This window comes from Ceratotherium simum, chromosome 9 (genome assembly GCF_057802395.1).
Source record: "Ceratotherium simum simum isolate JZ-2026a chromosome 9, ASM5780239v1, whole genome shotgun sequence".
NCBI lineage: Eukaryota > Metazoa > Chordata > Mammalia > Perissodactyla > Rhinocerotidae > Ceratotherium > Ceratotherium simum.
Window position 1 is genome coordinate 11623117 of NC_141908.1, and position 20439 is coordinate 11643555.

General features: G+C 51.0%; 1 protein-coding gene across 1 annotated transcript in view; it reads right to left on the reverse strand.

Moving 5' to 3' along the window:
* The window catches only part of MARCO (macrophage receptor with collagenous structure), a 32197-nt gene that overhangs the window by 2645 nt on the left and 9113 nt on the right, over positions 1 to 20439 (reverse strand). The window contains exons 2-13 of the mRNA XM_087434936.1: positions 18367 to 18468; positions 17292 to 17513; positions 15955 to 15990; positions 15024 to 15068; positions 12797 to 12841; positions 12396 to 12503; positions 8952 to 9050; positions 8810 to 8845; positions 8223 to 8321; positions 8073 to 8135; positions 1206 to 1250; positions 136 to 234 (exon numbers count right to left, since the gene is read on the reverse strand). Coding sequence (XP_087291062.1) covers positions 136 to 234; positions 1206 to 1250; positions 8073 to 8135; positions 8223 to 8321; positions 8810 to 8845; positions 8952 to 9050; positions 12396 to 12503; positions 12797 to 12841; positions 15024 to 15068; positions 15955 to 15990; positions 17292 to 17513; positions 18367 to 18468 — 999 coding nt within the window. The remainder of the gene's footprint in view (positions 1 to 135; positions 235 to 1205; positions 1251 to 8072; positions 8136 to 8222; positions 8322 to 8809; positions 8846 to 8951; positions 9051 to 12395; positions 12504 to 12796; positions 12842 to 15023; positions 15069 to 15954; positions 15991 to 17291; positions 17514 to 18366; positions 18469 to 20439) is intronic.

Here is a 20439-nt window from a genome sequence, read left to right on the forward strand (position 1 = left end):
AGCGCTGAGGGCAGTCCCAGCACAGAACTTGTCCACTGAACCAATAAACCTCTGCCCTTCTGGTCCGGAAAACTCCCAAACTCCTTACAACAGGGCCTCTCCTTAGAATGCACAAATCAGAAACAGAGGCCTTACCTTTCGCTCCTGTGTCTCCCTTTTGGCCACCTGGTCCAGTTGCACCCTTGAGGCCTGCCAGGCCTGGGCTTCCCTTTTCTCCCTTCAGGCCTGCAAATCCTGGAGAGGAGAGAGACCGCCTCCATCAGGTGCTCTGCTCTGCTTTCCAAGGGGACCAAGGGCCTCGGTGTCTAACGAGTGAGTAATCCTTAACTCCCAGGTCTCCCCCAGGAGTGGGCTGTCTGGATGCTCAGCCTGTGTCTTTGGTCCAAGTAGGGGTGGGGGTGGGTGCTGCTCTGCTCCCTTGACTCCCATGTGAATGCTGGTTGAGAACACGCGGGTGAAAACAGCTGACGGGATTCCAGAGGTTGTTGGTCCTCACCAGACTATAATCGTGTGGAAGTTCTAGCCATCCTGGGAGAATTTGCTAGGATGTTTCTAGGCCTCCATTTCTCCTATTCCTATTTAATAAATTAGGAATAGAACATCCAGCTGATGAGGAAGAAAGACTGCTCAAGAAATTGGTCTGAGAAGTTGTGTTTCAGCGTTCCTCAGGGTCGGGTGTCGGGTAGGCTAGGGAAGCTGTGTGGAAGGTGCCGATCTGAGTAACCAGCCCAAGGGCTTAGTAGACGAGGAGGATGATAAGAGTCTAGTGAGAAGAGCAGGAGGAGAGGAGGGCCTCGAGGGGCCAAAAGGAAGGTCGAGATGAACCAAAGCAGGTGTGCGGAAGCAGATAGAGATGTTGCAACCCACCTGGGGGTTGGAGAGGAAAGATGCACAGCTCGTGGCTGAAGCCACCACCTGACCCCCAGCTCTCCCGACACTTCTTACCTGGCCCCCCCGCCCCCCGCAGCCCCTGCCCCTCTCCCTTCATGCCTCAGGTCACTGACGTCCTGTCATTCCCCAGGTTTTGCCGGGGAAGAATCTGAGGCGTGAGTGACAGAGCCTGGAGTCTTAGCCTCAACCCGGCCTGGGCCCGGGACACTGCAGGAAGGGCACAGCGGAGCGCTCAAAGTCAACAGGACCCGCCCTCCGAGCACGCGCCTTTCCAGTCATCATTCTGAGAAATTAAAATGAAGCCGGCCCTTTACCTGGAACTCCTGATTCTCCTTTTGTTCCTTTCTGTCCTTGAAGTCCTAAGATCAAAAGACAAAAAAGGGGAGAAGATAATAAAACTTAGATATTAGACACTTTTAATCTTAGACAACCTCTACCTTTTGTCTGATTAATGCAGATGGAAAGATACATCGGTTCTCCCGGGTTGTTTAAAGCCTCTTTCGCAGACCATAAAAGGAGACAGACTGCAGATAAATGGGGACGGTGTGTGGGGCAAAATAGAAATGTATCTGGTGAAAGTCTGGGTTGGATAGGCAGACCCCAGACCCACCGCTGGCCTTCTCTGTTCAGGGAAAACCTGATGGGGAGTCTAAATCCAATCCCGTTCCTTCCTGTTGCATTTTATTGGAAAAGAATTGAGAGAGATTTTGACAATAAAGTTAGCTTTATTTACAAAAGACTGTGGAAGGGGCTCAGTGCCACCAGGAGCTTTGGGGGGTCCTCACTCATAGTAGATGTTACGTAGCATCTGTTGGTTTATTTCATTGTGGCCCCCAGTGTGGCCAAAGATTCGTGTGGCTAAAGGGTCTCAGGTCCAAAAAATGGAAAAATAATCACTGCAATCGTTGGTGATGACCCTGCCTGTGGTTCTGATGTGAGAGATCCTCTCTCCCTTCCCCCTTTTGTCCTTCCTTCCTTCCTTCCTTTCTTCCCTCCTTCCTTCTGTCCCTCCTTCCTCCCTCCTTCCTTCCTCCCTTGCTTCCTTCCTTCTTTCTCCCCTCCCTCCCTCTTTCCTCTCTTCCCTCCTCCCTCCCTCCCTCCCTCCATTTACCCCTTTACTCAGAGAACATTCAGGGAAGCCCACTGTTCCCAGCACCATGCTGGGTCACTGTGTGGGATGATTATTTGTTGGTTTAGCAACATCATGGTCTCTCGATTTTAAGTGCCAATATTGATTTCATTTCAGAGAAATGGGACTCTCAAAGTTACACAAACTTGGGGAAATGAAAGCTCATTACTGACTGTGCAGTAACAGTTACTAGAGGGTAACAACAGGAATTCGAACGGCTCTTATGAGTGGCTGTGCTCATCGCCATGCCCTTGCCTGGTGTCCCTCCCATGGCGCGAGCCCAGCCTTAACCAAAGACCACCCCTGCTGACCACCAGAAACCACAGGGAACCCGACTCCCCTCCTTGCCAATTCCTGGGAACGTTCCTATCTGAGGGAGTTCCTGCCTCCCACTTCAATTCCTGACTTTCCTGAGCACCTATTGTGTGCTGATCAATGGAGGGCAGGCGAGGGGCCTGGCAGCCTCTTCAGGCCCCCTTCTTGGAATAATGAGCAAGGGAAGTCCTGGCTCCTGGCAGCCTTTCAGATGACTTGCCTGAGGCCAAGCACTGCCTGGGGAAGAGGGTCAGAGGGCCCAGGAGCTAGGAGCTGCTCCTGCAGGCCTCGGCACTGAAAGAAGCAGGAAGCGTTGGAAGGATCTGAGAGGATGACTAATTCAGCCCCTCATTTCAGGGAAAGGGACAGGATTGAGGCTCAGAGAGCTTCTTTTAAGAGCTGAAGGTACCCTAGAGTCAGACCCTGGCAGACAGGCCCCAGCTCACCCCAGGCCATTTGTGGGCACGCTGGTCCCTTTGTTTAGAATGCCTCCCCGCCGTGGTCCCCTGGAGATCTTGGATCAAGCTGCTAAAACCCACTAAGATGTCAGATGTTGCTGACTGTGAAGGCCTCTCTGGCCTCACCCATGTATGGTGCCCTTCCTCCCAAGGCGGCAAAGCGGTCCAGTGTCAGCCGCCTGGGCTTGTTTCTGCTTCTGTGACCTAGAGCAAGGTGCCCCTCTCCCTGAGCTTCACTCTCCTCCTCTGAGCCTCCTCGCTGCCTCAGAGGACTGTTGTGAGACTGAAATGAGGCCGTCTATGTCAGTGCTCAATAAATGGTACCACAAGGACCCAATGGACCCTGTTCGCGCGTGTCTGTCTCCCCTCCAGGAGAGGGGCGTCTCAGACACTGAGGCCGAAGCCCCAGCATGAGCACCAGCCTTGCTGCCCAGCAAGCCCCTGTAAATGTTTGTTGTTGACCTGGGGTCACTCAGAAGAGGTGGCAGACATTTCCTCTCTGCTCACCTGCATCTGAATCGCCTATGTCAAGATCAGGGAGAGAAGCCACATTCAGAAATACGTCTTTGCTTGTTATTAAACAGAAAAACAGTCCATATCTAGACTCTTGGCCCTTTCTGTTTGCATCCTAGAGGGCGCCATATTGTGGAAATCTCTACCTCAGCGGCTATCCTTAGAAGGTTCAGGGACCCCAGGAACTGTGACCTCCCCATATTGCCCCCTGCAAAGAGGTGCCCCTCTCCAGCTGTCCTCCAAAGTATGGAATGGCAAACACCCTGTACAAGACAGGAACCACAGGGAAGCCCCTGTTCACTGCGTGCATGGCACCATGACCAGACCCTCCCTTCCCAGCCCCTCGCTTCCTGGGCATCTGCTGCTGCCTGCACTGTGCCAGGCACCATGTCAGGGGCTTTACGTACATGGCCTCGTCCCATCTCTCAGCTGCCCTGCAAACTAGTGCCGTTTCCCTCTTTACGAAAGGGGAAGTCCACACTCAGAGATGCTAGGCGATTTATCCAGGGTCACACAGGGAGTGAGTGGTGAAGCTGGGGTTGAAACCCAGTTTCAGCCTCCTCTTGAGCCCTGTAGCTGCCTACCAGCCTTCCAGCTCGCGCCTCCCTGGAGTTTCACTCGGGCTGTCTACCCCATTCCAAAGACACTCCCAGCCCACCTTGAGTAGTCAAACCGGAGTGTGCATCAGAATCAGCTGCACAGGGCTTGTTAGAAAACAACTTGCTAGACTCCACCCCAGAGCTGCTGATTCAGTGGATCTGGGATGGGGACCTGAGACTCTGCATCACTAACAAGTTCCCAGGTGATGCTGCTGCTGCTGGTCCAGGGACCACATTTTGAGTAGCACTACCCTAAACACACTGTACTCAATCTTCAGGCACCAGCTCCCAGCTGGCATCCTCTGGGCAGCATTTGTGTCTCTGAGGAACTCACAGCCCCTTCCCCATCTAAGCTCTCCCAAAACCTGACAGCTCTTGATAAAACGCCCTCTGATATGTGTATGATGGATGTCGGTTTTGTCTTTATAACTCCCCTTTTCAGGAGGAGGAAATTGGAATTGAGTTTTGTGTGATTTCTCTCCAAGCCTCACCGAACTCTAAGAGGGTGCTTGCTGAGTGGCTGTGCAGTGACTAATCGATGGAGGGGCCGGTAATTACTATAAATCAAGGCAGCATCCTGATTGGATCAGGGAGAGGGAGAAATGGCTGAAAACAGGATCTAGAAGTGCATGTTGTAAAGCAAGTGCGGACAGTGAACGAATGCTGGGGTTTTCCTCTTCACCACGAGCAAGCTGGCTGTCCCTGGGTATCACAAACTTCTCAAGCTGAGAGGGCCTAAAATATTTATTTGCATTGTGTTTATTTAGAGAAATGATTTTCTCTCAAGAAAATAGTTTATTTAGAAAGCACATGCCTTCCTATTGTTTGGTGTTCTGCCTAAAATCTTAGAATGTTTCTGCTCCAAGGGGAAATTGCCTATTTTAGGCCAGTGCTGTCAAGGTGGCAGGGAGCTGGATATTATTCTAGGCTGCTCCTCACACTCCACAAAATAGGAAACCGAGACCCAGGGAGGTTAAGTCCCGACCCACTGTCACCTAGCTAGTCAGTGGCAAGTCCAAGTTGAGGTGCAGGTCTGCTAACTCTGATTTAATGTGGAAATTTCCAGTACCTTAGGAAACTTCCTTAAATACCATCCTGACTTACAGGCTAACTGCAACCTGGCAAACTTAGGATTAATTTAATAACTGACAAATTGAGCTGTGTGGCAAGATGTAAGATGGTGGGTAGGGTATCCGAAACTGGGATGTATGCAGACTTCTGCAGATGTGTCTAAGAAAGTTAGAGGAAAACAGGAAAAGTTTTATAAGTGACAATTTAGTAACATGATTTGATAGAATTTAACAAATTTTTGGAATAACTCGGTACTTAGACATGAGGAATGGAATTAACTGAGAAATTATATTCATGATATAGGGCTTAATTGCGATTACGGATCATTCTTTGTTGCTTATCTTTAAAAAGTCTTAAAATACAGATAAGAAAATAGAGTTCAAGTGATTTGTGCTTTGGCTTTGCCTAAGAGGAAAATAAAAGGACATAGAAAATTCAGATTCTAGTTATTTTTAGATACGAAGGCTGTTAAGATGCAGAATTTCTGATCAGATTGGTGTTTTGGGTCTTAAATGTGCCGGCTGCTTCTAACATCACTTCATCAGGTGGAAATGGTAGAAAGAGAAATGCCATGATTGGAAGTGGAAGTGAGCCCTTCCTCATGTCCAAACAAACTTTACTTTTCAAAATGGCTAAAGGATTTAGAGCTAAAATAAGTGGTTTTTAGAAAACACTAAGTTTTGGGGGTTTGATAAAACCCTGTTTTGTGAAAGGTGAAGGAAATTTCCTTTAGAGAAAGTTGTGCTGAATGATAATGCCCTACTTAATAAACTATGCAGTTTATCTTCCCAATAGAATGGAAGGAGTTTCCTCTTCACCATCTTTAATCTTCGATGGCTCTTCTCTCTCAAGAGGTGTGAACAAGGGGAAACATCCCACCAGAATGGGTTGGAGTGTGGTTAGCGACCGTTGATGACAGCAGGAAGACTTGGTGACCAGGTCAAGATTTACCCATCCACTGTGGGGTGCAAGGTGTGGGTGATTCTGATTTCTTTTGAGTCCTATGCTCTGTTATTCTATACAACAAAATCTGGAAAAGCACAACTTTGGAGTCAGGCTGTGGGACTAACTCCCAGATTCAGCATATATTAACTGTGAGACTCTGAGGAAAAGGTTTATGCGCTGGGAATCTTTGCTTCCTCAGCTGTAAGGTAGGGATGATGAAACTCAGGTGTGTGGGTGGATGAACTAAGATCATGGGAGAAAAGTTGTAAGCACAGTGCCCGGCCCAGAGGCATCGTTAATAATAAACGGACCTCTTACTTTTTTATGGTTAATGCACAATAATGAGATCTAGCTGTTACCCAGGTCAAGCCAATGCACTGTAATTTCTCTATTTTCATCCAGTACAGCTAGATATTCTCTTGAGAGATTAATGATTTTATTTACAAAATGGGAAATATATCAGTTTGAAAAGCTGGCTTGATATAATCAAAACAGGACCAACACCACGGTACCTCTAGCTTGGGGAATACCAACACCCTGACATTGAAAAGTACGCATTATCTTCTATGATGAAAAGGTCTGTCTCCCACTCACCACCTACCCTTCCTTCTCCCACTTTAGAAATCTAATCTCTCCAAAAGTTCATTAACCTATGACTTCAGGATGAAGTCTAGACCTGCCTACAGTCAGCCAGATCACGGTCCCATGGGAATTCCCGTCTGAGATGTTCATGTGGACCATCAGCTACTTGATCAAGACAAGCATTTGGATTTGTGTGGGAAACCTCTGCCATTTTACGTAAGTTGTAACTATCACATGCCCCAAATTGAAAACATAATTCACCATGTTTACTTGGGCAGCTGGAATTAAGGAATAACTCCCAGAATTGGCCTGGTTAGCATTTATCCCTAGGCCTGATTGATGGAGATCCCTGTAAAGGTGCTCGACAAATACACAGGGACTCGATGGCGGAGCTAAAATGATTCCCAGACTGTGGGCCAAAGGTGTCTGTGCTGAAATGGGGGCAGGATCTTGGGTAAATAACAAAAAGCCATCACAGGGCCTGAGAGCTTCGTGTTTCCTTCTATGAGTAGAAGAAGCTGCTGTAGCTTCTGCTCTGATCCTTCCTGGACTGGGATGGAGGGAGAAGGTGTTGCTCCTCAGAGTGCCCTGATAGGGGTAAGGGGCACGTTTAGGCTGCCTGGGGAAGAAGATGGCGTGATAGATTGTAACGGATAGGTCCTCGAGCTGTGGGTTGGCCGGGCCTGGATTCCAGCCCTGGCTGCATCTCTGTCTGTGAAACAGCACTAACAAGAGCGCTTATCCCATTGAGTCGTCGTGAAAACGTCCATTGTTGGGAGCTGCTCTTATTACGCAAACCCTCCCAGGATGCAGAGCGCAGGGCAAGATTCCCTATCCTCAGACAGTGGGAGACAAGCTGGGGGCCTGGGGAGTGGGCACAGTGCCCTTGTGGGTAAAATCAAGTTTTACCTTCAATATTCTTGTTTAGTCAAGAACCATTAGTCTGGCCATGAGGGGCGGGTGGAGGGATAGGGAGACTCCTCGTTTATAACTGAGGGAGGAAAGCCCTCATCGTCATGAAGGCAAGCAGAAAACTCAGGGGCGAGACAGCCTCAGGGCCCAAAGTCAGACACCCTAAAATCTGGGACCAGGGAATATGGAAGCATAAGATCAGAAAGAGGCAGCCAATAGGTCAAGCACACCTGACCACCACTCCCAGGCGGAGCCTTTCTGGAAGGCAAGACCTTGCTGGTGACCTTCAGGTGGCACCTACATGGCATCGGGTAGCAGAGCCCTTCCCACACTGACACACAATCCATGAAAAAGAAATCAGCTCCAAGGCTGGCTGGATCGGAAGGACAGCGGGTGTGGGAGCTGCCCATGCGGCGGCTCCCAGTAACCTTCAGGAAAACCCCAAGGGTAAAAGGCCCAGAGTCCACAGCCTACCAGGAGGTGGCCCCACCTACCCCTGGCAGAGGAAAGTGTCCTCTTTAATCAGAGTGCCTCAGAGGCAGAGCACAGGAGACCCTCTGCCTCCTTCTGGTGGGCCTGCTGGGAGGCTCTCCTGTCCCCTGTCCATCTCTGACACCCAGCAGTCCCACTCACCCACCTGCCCACACCCTCTGTTACCTGTGTCTCCCTTGCTTCCTTTCATGCCTTGGGCTCCTGGGATCCCGGCTGTCCCTGGTTGTCCTGGACAACAGATGCCATGGAGGGCATAAGGCTAGGTGGATCTTCAGACACCATTCCCCACGCCCACCACAGGACTGAGGACCTCACCTGCTGGCCCAGTGGAGCCGGTGCTGCCAGGCTCACCCTTGGCGCCTGGGGATCCCGCCACGCCCCGAGGGCCTGGAGGACCCATCACTCCAGGTTGTCCTGAAAGTTAAGACAATGACTGCAAGCTGGGGGTGGTTGGCAGAGGGCCTGGCTGCCCACCCCCTCAACATACCCCTGTTCTCAGCAGTGAGGCATGCATCTCCTAACATCTTATATGTTCCCTGGGAGCTTTAAACATCTCTCTTTAGAAGCCAGGAAGTAGCCTTATTAGCGGGAGGAAAATTACAGTCTCAGTAATTTGTTAATTACTTCCCTTCACTGCTGCAGTCTGGGGCTTGTGGACTTCCTAGGAACTCTGGGTTGTGAGTGTCCAGCTCTACACCCCTGGGTGGCAGAGTTGGGTGAAGCTCTAAAGAGGAATACCAATTAAGCCTGTCCTGCACACTCTGCTCTGCAGGCTTAAGAAACCCCAGATGCTCTGGGTTAATACTACAATGAAATAAAAGATAGTGGAGTCAGGTTCTGAACTGGACTTTGCCCAGGGACAGTGGGAGCTGGAATGATGCCCAGATTCCCACAATTCTTACCTTGATCTCCTTTGATTCCAGGAATTCCAGCCACACCTAAAAGGAAGAAGGACTTTAGGGATTTGTTTCCCTCTAGCTCAGACTGCTGGAAAAAAAAAGGGAATACCTACAGGCCAATGGACCTGACCGTGCAGTCTCTTACCTGGGGTGCCCGGCTTCCCCAAGTCACCTTTACTTCCCTGGGCTCCGGGGGGTCCCATGAGCCCCCTGTCTCCTTTCATGCCCATGTCTCCTTTGCTTCCTGAAAAACCAAGGAGTTGCTGTCAGCCATGGGAGAAGGGCAAACCGTGGGCGCCAGGTCCACCCTGACACTTCCCGTCCCACTCAAATTCCAAACTCAAACTCCTTGACCTCCTCTTTGGCATCCAGAAGTGGAAGATATGATAGCTGCCATCAAGCAGCACACCACCTTGCCCCAGAGACAAGACGTAAGCTCATGAAAAATGGACGGGGTGACATTGCCTGGCTGATGGGCAGTGGAAGGCCTGGAAGCCGGGATCTCAGGGCCCTGGTCAGCACCCTGGTCCCCTTGGGAGGGACTGCAGCCCAGGCTCAACCAGCGGTGCCTGGCTCATTTTAGTGTTTGCATTTTTGGAATCATTTTTTCAAGCTTCCCAAACTGAAATCTGAATATTCCAGAAGACTGATCCCAAATGCTGAGAATAGAAACTTTGAGGCATCGGTGGAAAGAAAAACATTGCAGCAGCTCATTCTCCTGCCAGTGGCTAAGCTATGGGCTTTCCTGGTGCCCAAGGTTTCAAATTTTCCACTTGTCATCAGCATTCAAGGCTTGTCCCAGCCTGTCCTCTTCTCGGTCCTCCCTCCTCCATTCTGCCACTGCTCAGTGCATAGCAATTGAGGGACGCTCCTCACAGGGCAGGGCTAGGCAACTTCTTCCCAAACTGTGAGTTTGGTTTGGGAGCAGGCTGTACGGGCCCTGCCAGCTGCACCATGCAGGGCCTGCTCATCAGCAACCTGCTGGCTTAGGTGGTATTCAGGAAGCCGGTGAAGTCCCACCACCAGCCAAGTCCCATCTGGAGCAACTCCCTCAAGCCTTGGGGCTGGCTTGTTGGGATGGAATTTGGTTAAAAGGCTCCATGCCATTACTTTCATGATATCAGAGCCGGAGAGGACTCAGAAGGATGCCAGCCTTCTCTCTAGTGAGTTAGGAAAGGAGACAAAACAGTTTGAAGAGGAGGGAAAGAAGCAAACCTTTCTGGGTCTAAGCTTTGAGTGACATTAGGGGGAAGGCTTGGGAACTGGATTCTTTGAGATGGTTTGGATACTTAAAGAATGATTATTCCTTCTTGGAAGACAGAACAACCATAGAGAACTTGGTGACAGTTGAGTTGGTTACAACAGGCTTGGGAGAAACAGCACAGATGGCAGTTCTTGGTCATTCAGAGTGTCCACTTCGGCAGAAGGGCTGAGTGGCACTTGTTAGAAGGGACTAGGAATTATTTCCCTAGAAGAATTTTTTGGTGCCCTAAAGCTCTGGGCCAGCCAGGACCATCACATTATGGCAATTTTGTGACTGAGGTTTCTCGAGAGTGGTCTCCATCAAAGGGGGCGACCTTAGGAAGCAGAGCAGAATCAGTGGAAGGACCAGAGTCTGGAGCCAACTTTAGCCATCATAGCTAAAGGTGGAGTGTGTCCCCCAGAGCTTCACCACTATGGCCCTACCCCTCTGTTGGGACAAAAGCAGAAAACCTCAGTACCACTGGGCAGGTCTCTCTTAGTTGCTAGCCCTGTCCATGGGCAGCAGATTGGGCAAGCAGTGGGTAAAAGAGATCTTGTGGTCTTGGGAGAGGAAATCTGGGAAGAGGAGGGGTAGATTTGAGCCCTAATTTCTGAGGAACTGAAGCTGCTGGATTTCCCCTATTGGCCACAGCATTTCCAGGCCTGAGTCAGGATGTGGGCTTGATGGCCTCAAATGTGGCAGTGGGTGAGTATGGGATGGGAAACTCCACGAGAAAGGACTGGAGAGCAAAGGTCTGGCTGTCATCCCTTCTGTAGGGCTGGCAGGGCCACCTCGAGAAAGTCTGGGCCTCTCTTTCCCATCGCAAAGAGAACTGCAGAAGGCTACCTTTGGAACCATCCTCAGAGGTCATCTGTCTTACCATTTGCCTGGTGCAAGGATTCCCCTTCAGTCCTACCAAGGAGAATTCTGCAGCACTCTTTCCCTCCCCAGTAGCAGGCTAGCCCCTAAGACCCACAAGTTTCGGCCCCTTTCATCCTGGGGTGGCCCCAAGTCCTAACCCGTTCCTCCTCCCTTACCTCGGTATAATTGGTTCTCCTGAATCATTTGCCCATTGGTCCTCATTCTTCTGCTGGGAGCCACCTAGAGCAAGTTTATTTTCTCTTCCACAAGTGCCTTTCTAATATCTGAGGATGGCTGACACGTCCCTGCAAAGGGCTGTCTTCCTGAAGGCAAGAACCTCAGTTTCTTATCATGTAAATAATTCCTATTGGCAGGTACAGTATCACACATCTTGTATGTCTCAGATTCCTGTTGTAACTGATCCTCATTGAAAGTTGCTATTATTATCCCCTTTTTATAGGTGAGCAAATTGAGTCTCAGAGAGTTTTAGTAATTTGCCCAGGGTCACACAGCTAGTGAGCCACGTTAGAACCCAGATCTGTCTGATCTTGGAACTGAAGTCCTTTCCTTTCTACTTTACAGGATTTCTAATACTACTACTACTAATGGTTATCACTTATTTAGTGCCTACCATGTGGCAGAGTTTAAAAACATGCTCTCCAACCCTTATAACTGTCCTGCAGGGTATGTATAATTTAATTATCATTCTTTTAATTTAATTACCTTTATTTTTCTGAAATGAGGAAATTAAATTTCAGCAGGGTAAGTCATGTGCCCAGTGTCACAGGTGAACAGATGCAAAGCAGGGATGGCAACCAAGCCCACCAGCTCCGCAGCCCTCATTCTCCGTTCTGCACCCAGAGCCACCCCAGGGCCACAAGAGACCAAGAGACAGGAGCAGGAAGGTGCTCAGTCTTGGCCAGAGACCCTAGGGCAGTGCCTCTCAGAGCGTGCCCCCCAGATCTCCAGGGTCAGAATCATCCAGGGCCTTTGAAATATAGACTGTTGGGCCTGGCCTGCATTTGGAACAAGCACCCCGTATGGGTCTTATCCACAGCCCCTAGCTTGAGAAGCTCTGCTCTAAAGACAGCACCTGCCATCATGGGGGGATTCTAGGTGCCTGAAGTCCCCCTTCTGGAATTTAGCCCTTAGCCCTCACTGCCAGCCAGTCTCCGTTCCTTCCCCAGGCCCACCTCAGCCCCCTTCTGTCCCTCATCTTCCTCTCCTCTGAGCTCCTAGCACTGCCTGTGTCTCCACTTGTCACAAGTTGTGCCTGGCATGAAACTGTTCCCCCCTCACGTAGCTCTTAGCTTGCACGTTCCTGTCCTCTGCTCTCTGGACAGAACGGACTGCATCAGTGCTCCCGGGAAGCCCGTGAGCAGAGCACAGCCCTGCCCTCACGAGCACTGCATAGACATGATGCACAGAGGTGGGGCGCAGCCCCTCAGGCTCCCGGCAAGCATCGACCCCCAACACAGCCCTTACCTGGGAGGCCTAGGTCTCCTTTGTCTCCCTTGTCTCCTCTTTCCCCTTTAGGGCCAACGAGACCTCCATCCCCTTTGCTGCCCTTCTCTCCCTGGGGTCCTGGGGTGCCTGCGAAGGGAATGGCCATTGAAGTGGGTTCCTGCCATCCTCCTGGGGACAGGTTCCCAGGCAATGGGACAGGGGCATTCTGGGGAGAGGGGAAAGGGGTCCCCAGAGGAAGTCTGGGGGATGTGTTAGCTCCTCTCTCAAGAGGTCTGGATGAGATACCAGAAGACTCAAGAGAAGAGGACTGTGAGAGGTGTTAACCCCTGAGGCTGGGTGTGGGAGGGGATGCTGGGGGTGACTGGCTCACTGCCTCGGCCAAGGCCTCACTGAGCCCAAGCAGAGGAAGCACAAGTTACCAGCAGCGCCTTGCTTCCCTGGAGTGCCCTTGGGTCCTTCAAGGCCTGTGAAGAAGGAAAGGAGAGCTGAGTCACTGTGGTCTGGGCTCTGCCATCCGCCAACATTCTAGACCCTGGACTGGGGCAAGGTGCCTGCAGAAGCTCTCTCTCTCTCTCTCTCTCACACACACACAGAGGCATGCATGCACACTCATGCACACACACTGTGGAGTCCCCAGCGATTCCAGGCAATGTTTGCTCTATTCCCAAAGGGTGGCATAGCACCTGGGAATGCACCCCAGGTGGTGGTGGAAGGAAGGTTTTAGACTAAGGCAAGGTAGTTGGAGTCGTAGCTCTGTCACTCAACAGGCTGGATGACTTCGGCAAAGTCACTTCAGCATTCTGTGCCTCAGTTTTCTCATCTGTAAAATGGGGCTGGTAATGACTGCCTGGTCCTTAGCAGGTGCGTAATTATGCTCCAGTGCCCGGGAGAAAATGGAATTGAGAAACAATAGTTCCTTCCCGCAGGGCACAGGGATCACAGGCTAGAGTGTGGAGTACAGACTGGAGGTGCAGGGTGTCCTGGAGGTGGGAGGAAGTCAGGGAGGGCTCCGTGGAGGGGGAGGGACAGGAGAAAGACAGTGAAAGTGTGAAGGGCAATTGAGGGGTCCAGGAGGGAGAGTGAGAAAGGAGGGGAGGGGGAAGAGAGACAGGTGGGGAGGGTGGAGAGAGAGGGCCTAAGGGAGTTTCTGAATTACATGACTATTCCCGGGGCTGTGTTGGAGGGCACAGAGAGGCTCTGACTCCGCACTCCCTGTGGAAGCACGGCAGCCTTCTTCTTTGATCTGCGTGATGTGTGCGGTTCCAGGCGGGGTCTGGGTTGGAGAAAGGGTGGCCCGGTTTTAATGAGATGGCACAGACATGCTGAGTCCTCCGACAGGGAGTGTGATGTGAATGCCAGCAGAGTCCTGAAGAGGGGGACACTCCAGCCTCGTCCCTTCTCGAAGGAACGATGGAGCAACTCGGGTTTCTGGCTTGTCCTTTCAGGCAGGCCTGCGTGGGGCTATCTGGTGAGTCCCGGGAGCCCTGCCCATTCCCTTTCTCTCCGGGAGAAGAGAGCGGGGAGGGAGACCCACCACCTTCCGGGTGACCCGGCCCTGCCCTGAGCTCCACAGGCTGAGTGTGAGTGCGTGTGAGTGTATGTGTACGTGTGAGTGCATGTGTGACAGTATGTACATAAGTGTGTGTGCACACGTGGGTGAGTGTGCAAGTGCCTGTGCCTGTCCCTCACTCAGCATAAACTCTCCTCCTATCGTTTGCACATCCTCCCTGCAAAAACTCCCTTGGAAAAACTCCTGCTGGAGACTTAGAACAATAGACTCTTTGGGATCCTTTCTATTAAATTCCTTCCAAAAATTAGTTCCTCGAAAAAGATTTTCCCTCCTCACAAGTCTCCCTTCTGTAACTGGTGGTGTTTTCTTTCTGACTCAGTGGCCTGGAGGCTTAGAGACTTGAGGTTTTTTACTCCCCGCTTCCTTATAAATCCTGTCATTCTGCTCTTTCTCTAGTAACATCTTATTGTCTTTGCATCTTTATGTCTCAGCAGCCTCAGCCCCTCTGGGGATTGAGAGGTGGGAGAGTCTAGGTGGAGCGTGGAGCGGACTGTGACAGCTGAGGGGATCTGGTTTGGGTCTCCTTGCCCCAACCCTGGCGGGGCAGCTGAGCGCCCCACATTCTCTGACCCAGCTGTGCCATGGCCATTTGTAAGATGGCTGGGCAGGTTTAGGCTACAGCCTAAAAGGCAGAAACTAACATGGGCTTTTAATCATTATGTGTTATCCCTCAGAGACCCTCTGAAGTACTCTCATCCCTATTTTACAGATAAAGAAACTGAAGCTTGGAAAGGTAAGGGAACGTTCCCAAGGTCACAGAGCTAGTCCATGGTGTCAGACTCTAGAGTCCCTGCTGGACCAATGAGCTTGACTCTCTCAAGTGATGCTCACAGGCTTGGACTCCTGAGCACCGGAGAGATTGGAGCATCCACACGCTCCGGCCCTGCCTAGATGCACTCCCCGTGATGCAGGGGACTTCCCAGCATCCCCAGCCCATCCAGGGTCTCGCACGGGGCTGGGCTCCCTCACACACAGAACCCCCTGGGTGCTTAGACTCTGGAGTGGGGCTGTGTCGGCAGCCCTCTGCACTATCTCTGAGAAGCCTGCTGCATGTGCACACACTAGCCCCTACTCACCTGCCTCTCCCTTGGTTCCTGGAGGACCTCGGGGGCCTGGTGGGCCTGGAAAGGAAAACAAATTCAGAATGTAGTCCAGACTAGGAGGGGAAAGAAGATTAAGGGGCCAGGAGACAGAGGCTGGCATCTGTGGCTCCGTAGTGTCCCATGGCCTCCTTGTCCCCCTTCACAGCCAGCGGCCATGGCAGGCTCCCTATCAACCAGAGCTGTCCCTCTTCCTGGTCGATCAAGCCCAGAGGCTTCTGCCCCAGGCATTTCTGGAGAAGTGCCCCACTCCTTGACAAGATGGGTCCAGGCCCCTCGGAGGGGCTTTCCAGGGCAAGCCCCTAGGATCCTGTGCCCATCAGCATGGTTCCCTCCCACCACAGGCTGTCCAGGCTGTCCCAGCTCTGCTGTGGTGGCCTGGCTCCCTGGGGCAGGATGGGGCTCAGCATCTGAAGTCTAACTCAGGACCCACTACGTTATACACCCTCCCCAAGTCATTGTGGTCCTCTAGGAGAGATGAGCCGTGCACCGCTGGAAATGATCACAGCCGGATGGGGTGACAATTGCTAAGTGTTGGGTAAAAGGCACCTGAAAAGAGCACTTATGGGAGACAGAGGAGAGCTGTGCTTGCAGCTGGAGGCCTGTGGGAGAGGCTGGCTGTGGGAGATGCGCTTGGCCTGGACTTGCATGGGAGGGATGGGAGGGGGAAGGCATTTCCTATTTCAGGCAAGGAGCAGGATAAAGGCCCAGAAGCTGGCGGTCAAGCATGGTCAGGGGACAGAGAGGAGACCCAATGGAAGACCAGCAAGTTTGTGGGGAGGCAGTGGGGACCAGTGGAAGGTAAGCTGGGGTCAGGTGTTGAGGCCCAGCAAGGCACAGGCCAAGGAGGCCATGGGGGAAGGTTGTGGGGAGAGGGCAGGGCAGGTCAGAGTGGAAATGAACCTACCTGGAGCACCTTGTTCACCTTTGATCTGGAACAGCTCTGCAAGGGAAGGAGAGCGGGTTGTAGGCTGAGCTGTGGGGGCATGCACCGAGAGCTCCCAGCCTGGTGTTGGAAGGCTGAGCCCTCCGGGGTGAGGAGCAGAGGTTTCGGGCAGATGTGGGGGGTTGGACGACAGGGCCCAAACACCTGGGGCTTCCTGGGAGCCGCAGAAATGTGGAAAGTGAGTTGAGACCCCCGGAGCGCACCCCACATTGTTAGAAGACTACGGAGCCAAACCAGCTGAGAAAGAACCTCAAGTTAAAGGAAGGGCACCTCGTGTTGATCTAAACGAGCCCCTTCACGTCTCAAGGGAGAGAGAGACACCCCCTGTGTCCGAACATCCGAGCCTGGACTCTGCCTGCCTGCCACAGCTGTCGCCTCTCCTGGCATCCTGACTTGGCCTGCATCTGTGCTCACTGGGGAGACCGCAGCATCTTGGAGGGGTTTTCCCTCCTGGACCCCATGTCCCGCACGTGCTTCCATGGACACAGGACCCCAGTCATGAGACCATCTTCTTGAGCCTCAGCCTGCCCCAGACACAGGGGCCAGACCGAGGAATTGGAGCTCCATGTAACAGTGTAAACCCTGCAACAGTCAGGTCACACCTAGGAGTTGGTTTTGCCCAAATTAGCCCTTCCTGTTCTGGAACAGCCTGAAAAGGTGGCCGGTGTAGTCTCACTTGGCCCAGCAGCAAGGCCCAGAGGGGACTGAGGTAAGGGGGACCCCTGTTGTTTCCACGTTTGGCTCCATTTTCTCCTGCCTGCAGCCCTTCCTTCTAAGCCACCCCCAGTAGGTCCAGCTGTCCTCTCCCCTCCAAGGCCCCTGCACCATCTGGACAGGCTTGGTGCCCACCATTTCTCTCTCCTCAGCCTTGGGCCAATATTGTTGGTTGCACGGGAGTGGTTCTGGGAATCACCCCAGGCTCTGCATCTTACCTGCCCTTCTAAACATTCTGGATTGGTCTGAAGGCTTTGTCATTCAGACCTGGCCTTGGGCTGGTTGCTCCAGTCCCTGGCCCTTGCAGGTCACACCCTACTTGGACAAGGTCCTTGGTTCCTGACCCCACTGTCTCCCAGAGACCTGTCTGCAGCCACTCCTGGGGCCTGTAACTTGACACGCACCCCATAGAGCTCTCACCCCCCGTCTTGGCCACTACAATCCCATACCAGTCCAGGGTTCTCGAAGCCCCCTTTGCCAGGGAAGGAGATTCAGGCCCAAAGACCTCCTTGCCCGTGACCCAGCAGCTCCTCCTTTCCCATCCCCCTCTGAGGAGTCCCAGGCCAGAGGGGAGGGGGCCAAACCTGGGCTCAGAGTGAGGTTGTCCATCTGTTGCAGCAGGAGCTCCTGCCCGGTCTGGAGCTGGGTGAGCTGGGCCTGCAGGGCTTGCAGCCTCCCTGCACCCACAGACAGTTGCGGGGCTGGCGCCGAATGGAAGGAAAAGAGGGATGGGCTGTCCTCGGTGGCCAGCGTTTCATTGGTGAAGTGCATCTCCAGGGCCCAGAGCCTCTCCTGCAGATTCTGAACTGGACACCCCACCCCCACAGCGTTCTTTTAGGGACCTCATTAAAGCCTGAGGCATTGGAGCATATCCTTGACATTGTTGTGTCATATTTGCATCACCTCTGTAGGTCCTGAATACGTAAACACACATTTCACGTGCTGTGAGGACCCAGCGCCAGCGCAGAGCTTTGTCTGCATCTTGCACGTGTGCACTCCGCACTCAGTCATGATGTTACATGTCCATATGACATTCCTGCCTGGCCTAGAGATGTACCCACTGAATCCACGATCAAACTCAACCTGTGCAGTTAGGAGCTTTGTGCATGCTCTGGGCATAAATGCACGACAACTAGTATGCTGGTCTGACCCAATCCTGTGTGACCTTAATATGCATGTGACGTGTTTATGACAACCGGGCACACAACACTCTTGAGTGACTTCAGTGTCTGCTGATGGAATTGCTTCATGACCTTAACATTTGGACTGGGAACACATAGAAGGTAAAATTATGTTAAAATGAACACTGATCAACAAAGCTCCTTCCCACGCAGAGGTTGGGAATTCTTGATGTAAGATGCACATGGCATACCTAAGTGAAGTCATTGCATATTTCACTGCCTTAGACACACACAGGCTCACATGTGCATTCTCTCTCTCTCTCTGTCTCTCTCTCTCTCACATACACAGACACAACACACACTCCTCTCTCTGCTTCCCCCCCCACCCCCATCGCTGTGGCTACTCAGGGACTGAGAACTGTCCCCCAGAGGTGGGCAGCAGTGGCCCCAGGGCTCTCCACTCAACCTGAGCCCTGTGTTAGACGGGGCCATGTTCAGTCACCCCAGGAGGCACCGGACACGACCAAGACTGGCTTACCCTTCAGCGCCAGCAACCCGGCACCCACAGTGAGCAGAACTAGGTAGACGACCACCATGGCCAGGAAACAGCTTGTCCCATTTTTCTTCTTGGGCTTTGGATCTGAAACACAACCCGGGAAAAAGGCGGCTGCTGCAGAGGGCAGAGAGCAGGGGACTCCAACCGGTGCTCGAATCCCCTTTGTGTGAGCAGAGGGCTCCCTGTGAGGTTGAGGGAAAAGACACAAAGGTCCACAACCCCTAACTCTTCCTCCTAATCCCCCATTGCTACAAGGCAAGAAGTGCCATTGTTGGTCACTCATTTGTGCGGCTGGGCCAACAAACCCTCGTGCCACATAGCACCAGCTGGAAGAGTACTGTCTTTAAACCAGGTGTGATGCCAGCCTTGTTCACTGTCGAAGCCCCCACCGGTGCCTGGCCACAGGGGGCTCTCAACTACCTATTAGGCAATAAAATGCAGATGTGGAATTCACGTCCCAGCCTTTGTTTTCTTTTTCTTTAAATTTTATAATTATAAAAGTAAAATGTGCTTAATATAATTTATTGAACAATGCAGACAGCATTACAAGGGTTAATAATCTTGTAATTGGGGACCTCAGGAGACTTCCACCCCTGAGGTCCTAACCCGCTGAGGTAAGCTGTGTTAGCATTCTGAGCCGTGGCCTTCCTCCTAGCTCCCTTGCTCTCAGAAACTTACAAACCCATATACTCCTAGATAGACTTGTCTTCTTCTTTTCATTTTACACAGATGGTATCATTTTACATATAATACAGCACATTGCTCTCTGCAATGAATGATTTTCCATGGACATTCCTCTAGTTTTCTTTGTAAAGATTTAACTATTCATTTTAATAGCTGCCTAATATTCCTTAAAGACAACAACCACAGTTCATGGGAATACTTCCCTCCTGACCAGCCGTTTCCAGTCCGGGGCATTACAAAGAGCTGCGGTGGCTCCAGCTTCAGTCTTTCCCATGCTGGCTGTCGCTCTGTTTAGGAGCGTCCGAAGGCAGGGGCCCGACCTGCAGAAGGCCCTGTGGTTCCCTCACTGACATTGACTGAGCACCCACCCTGCTCCAGGCAGTGACCAACGTCATCTCTGGTCCTTGCAGCAATCTCGCAAGGGAGGTGTGAACCCCTTTCTATAGAGGAGGCACCTGCACTTCAGAGAAGGTAAGCTGATGCAGCGGGCACACAACCCCTGTTCCATCTAACTCCAAGGCCTGAGCTCACCTCATGTGGAGTGTTCACCAAGATAGACCATATCCTGGGTCATAAAACAAACCTCAACAAAATGTAAAAGAAATGAAATCATATAGAGTATGTTCTCTGACAATGGCATCCAAATAGAAATCAATGATAGACGGACAACAGGAAAATCTCTAAACACTTGAAAATTTAAAAAAAAAACTTCTAAATAATGCATAGATCATAGAGAAAAATCTCAAAGAAAAATTTTTTTAAAAAAGAACTGAATGAAAGAATGCAACATATCAAATTATAGGACTCAGCTAAAGCAACACTGAGAGGGAAATTTAGAGCATTAAATGCCTACATTACAAATAAGGAAAGGTCTCAAACCAATAAACTAAGCTCCTACCTCAAGAAACTAAAAAAGAAGAGCAAAATAAACCCCAAGCAACCAGGAAAAAAAGAAATAATAAAGATCAGAGCAGAAATCAATAAGATTTAAAATAGGAATACAAAAGAGAAAATTAATAAAACAAAATGCTGGTTCTTTGAATAAAATTGATAAGGCGTAGCAAGACTGACAAAGATAAAAAGAAAAAAGACAGAAATCACCAATATCAGGAATGAAATGGGATATTACCACAGATCCTGCAGCCATTAAAAAAAATAAGGACATACTTTACTAACTTTATGCTCACAACTTAGAAGAATGGGTCAATTCCTCAAAAATCACAAATTACCAAAACTCAACCAATATAAAATAGATAACATGAATATCTATAACTATTAAATAAATTTAATTTGTAATTAAAATCTCCTGAAAAAGAAATATCCAGGACCAGATGATTTTATTGAAGTATCCTAACAAACTTTTAAAAAAAT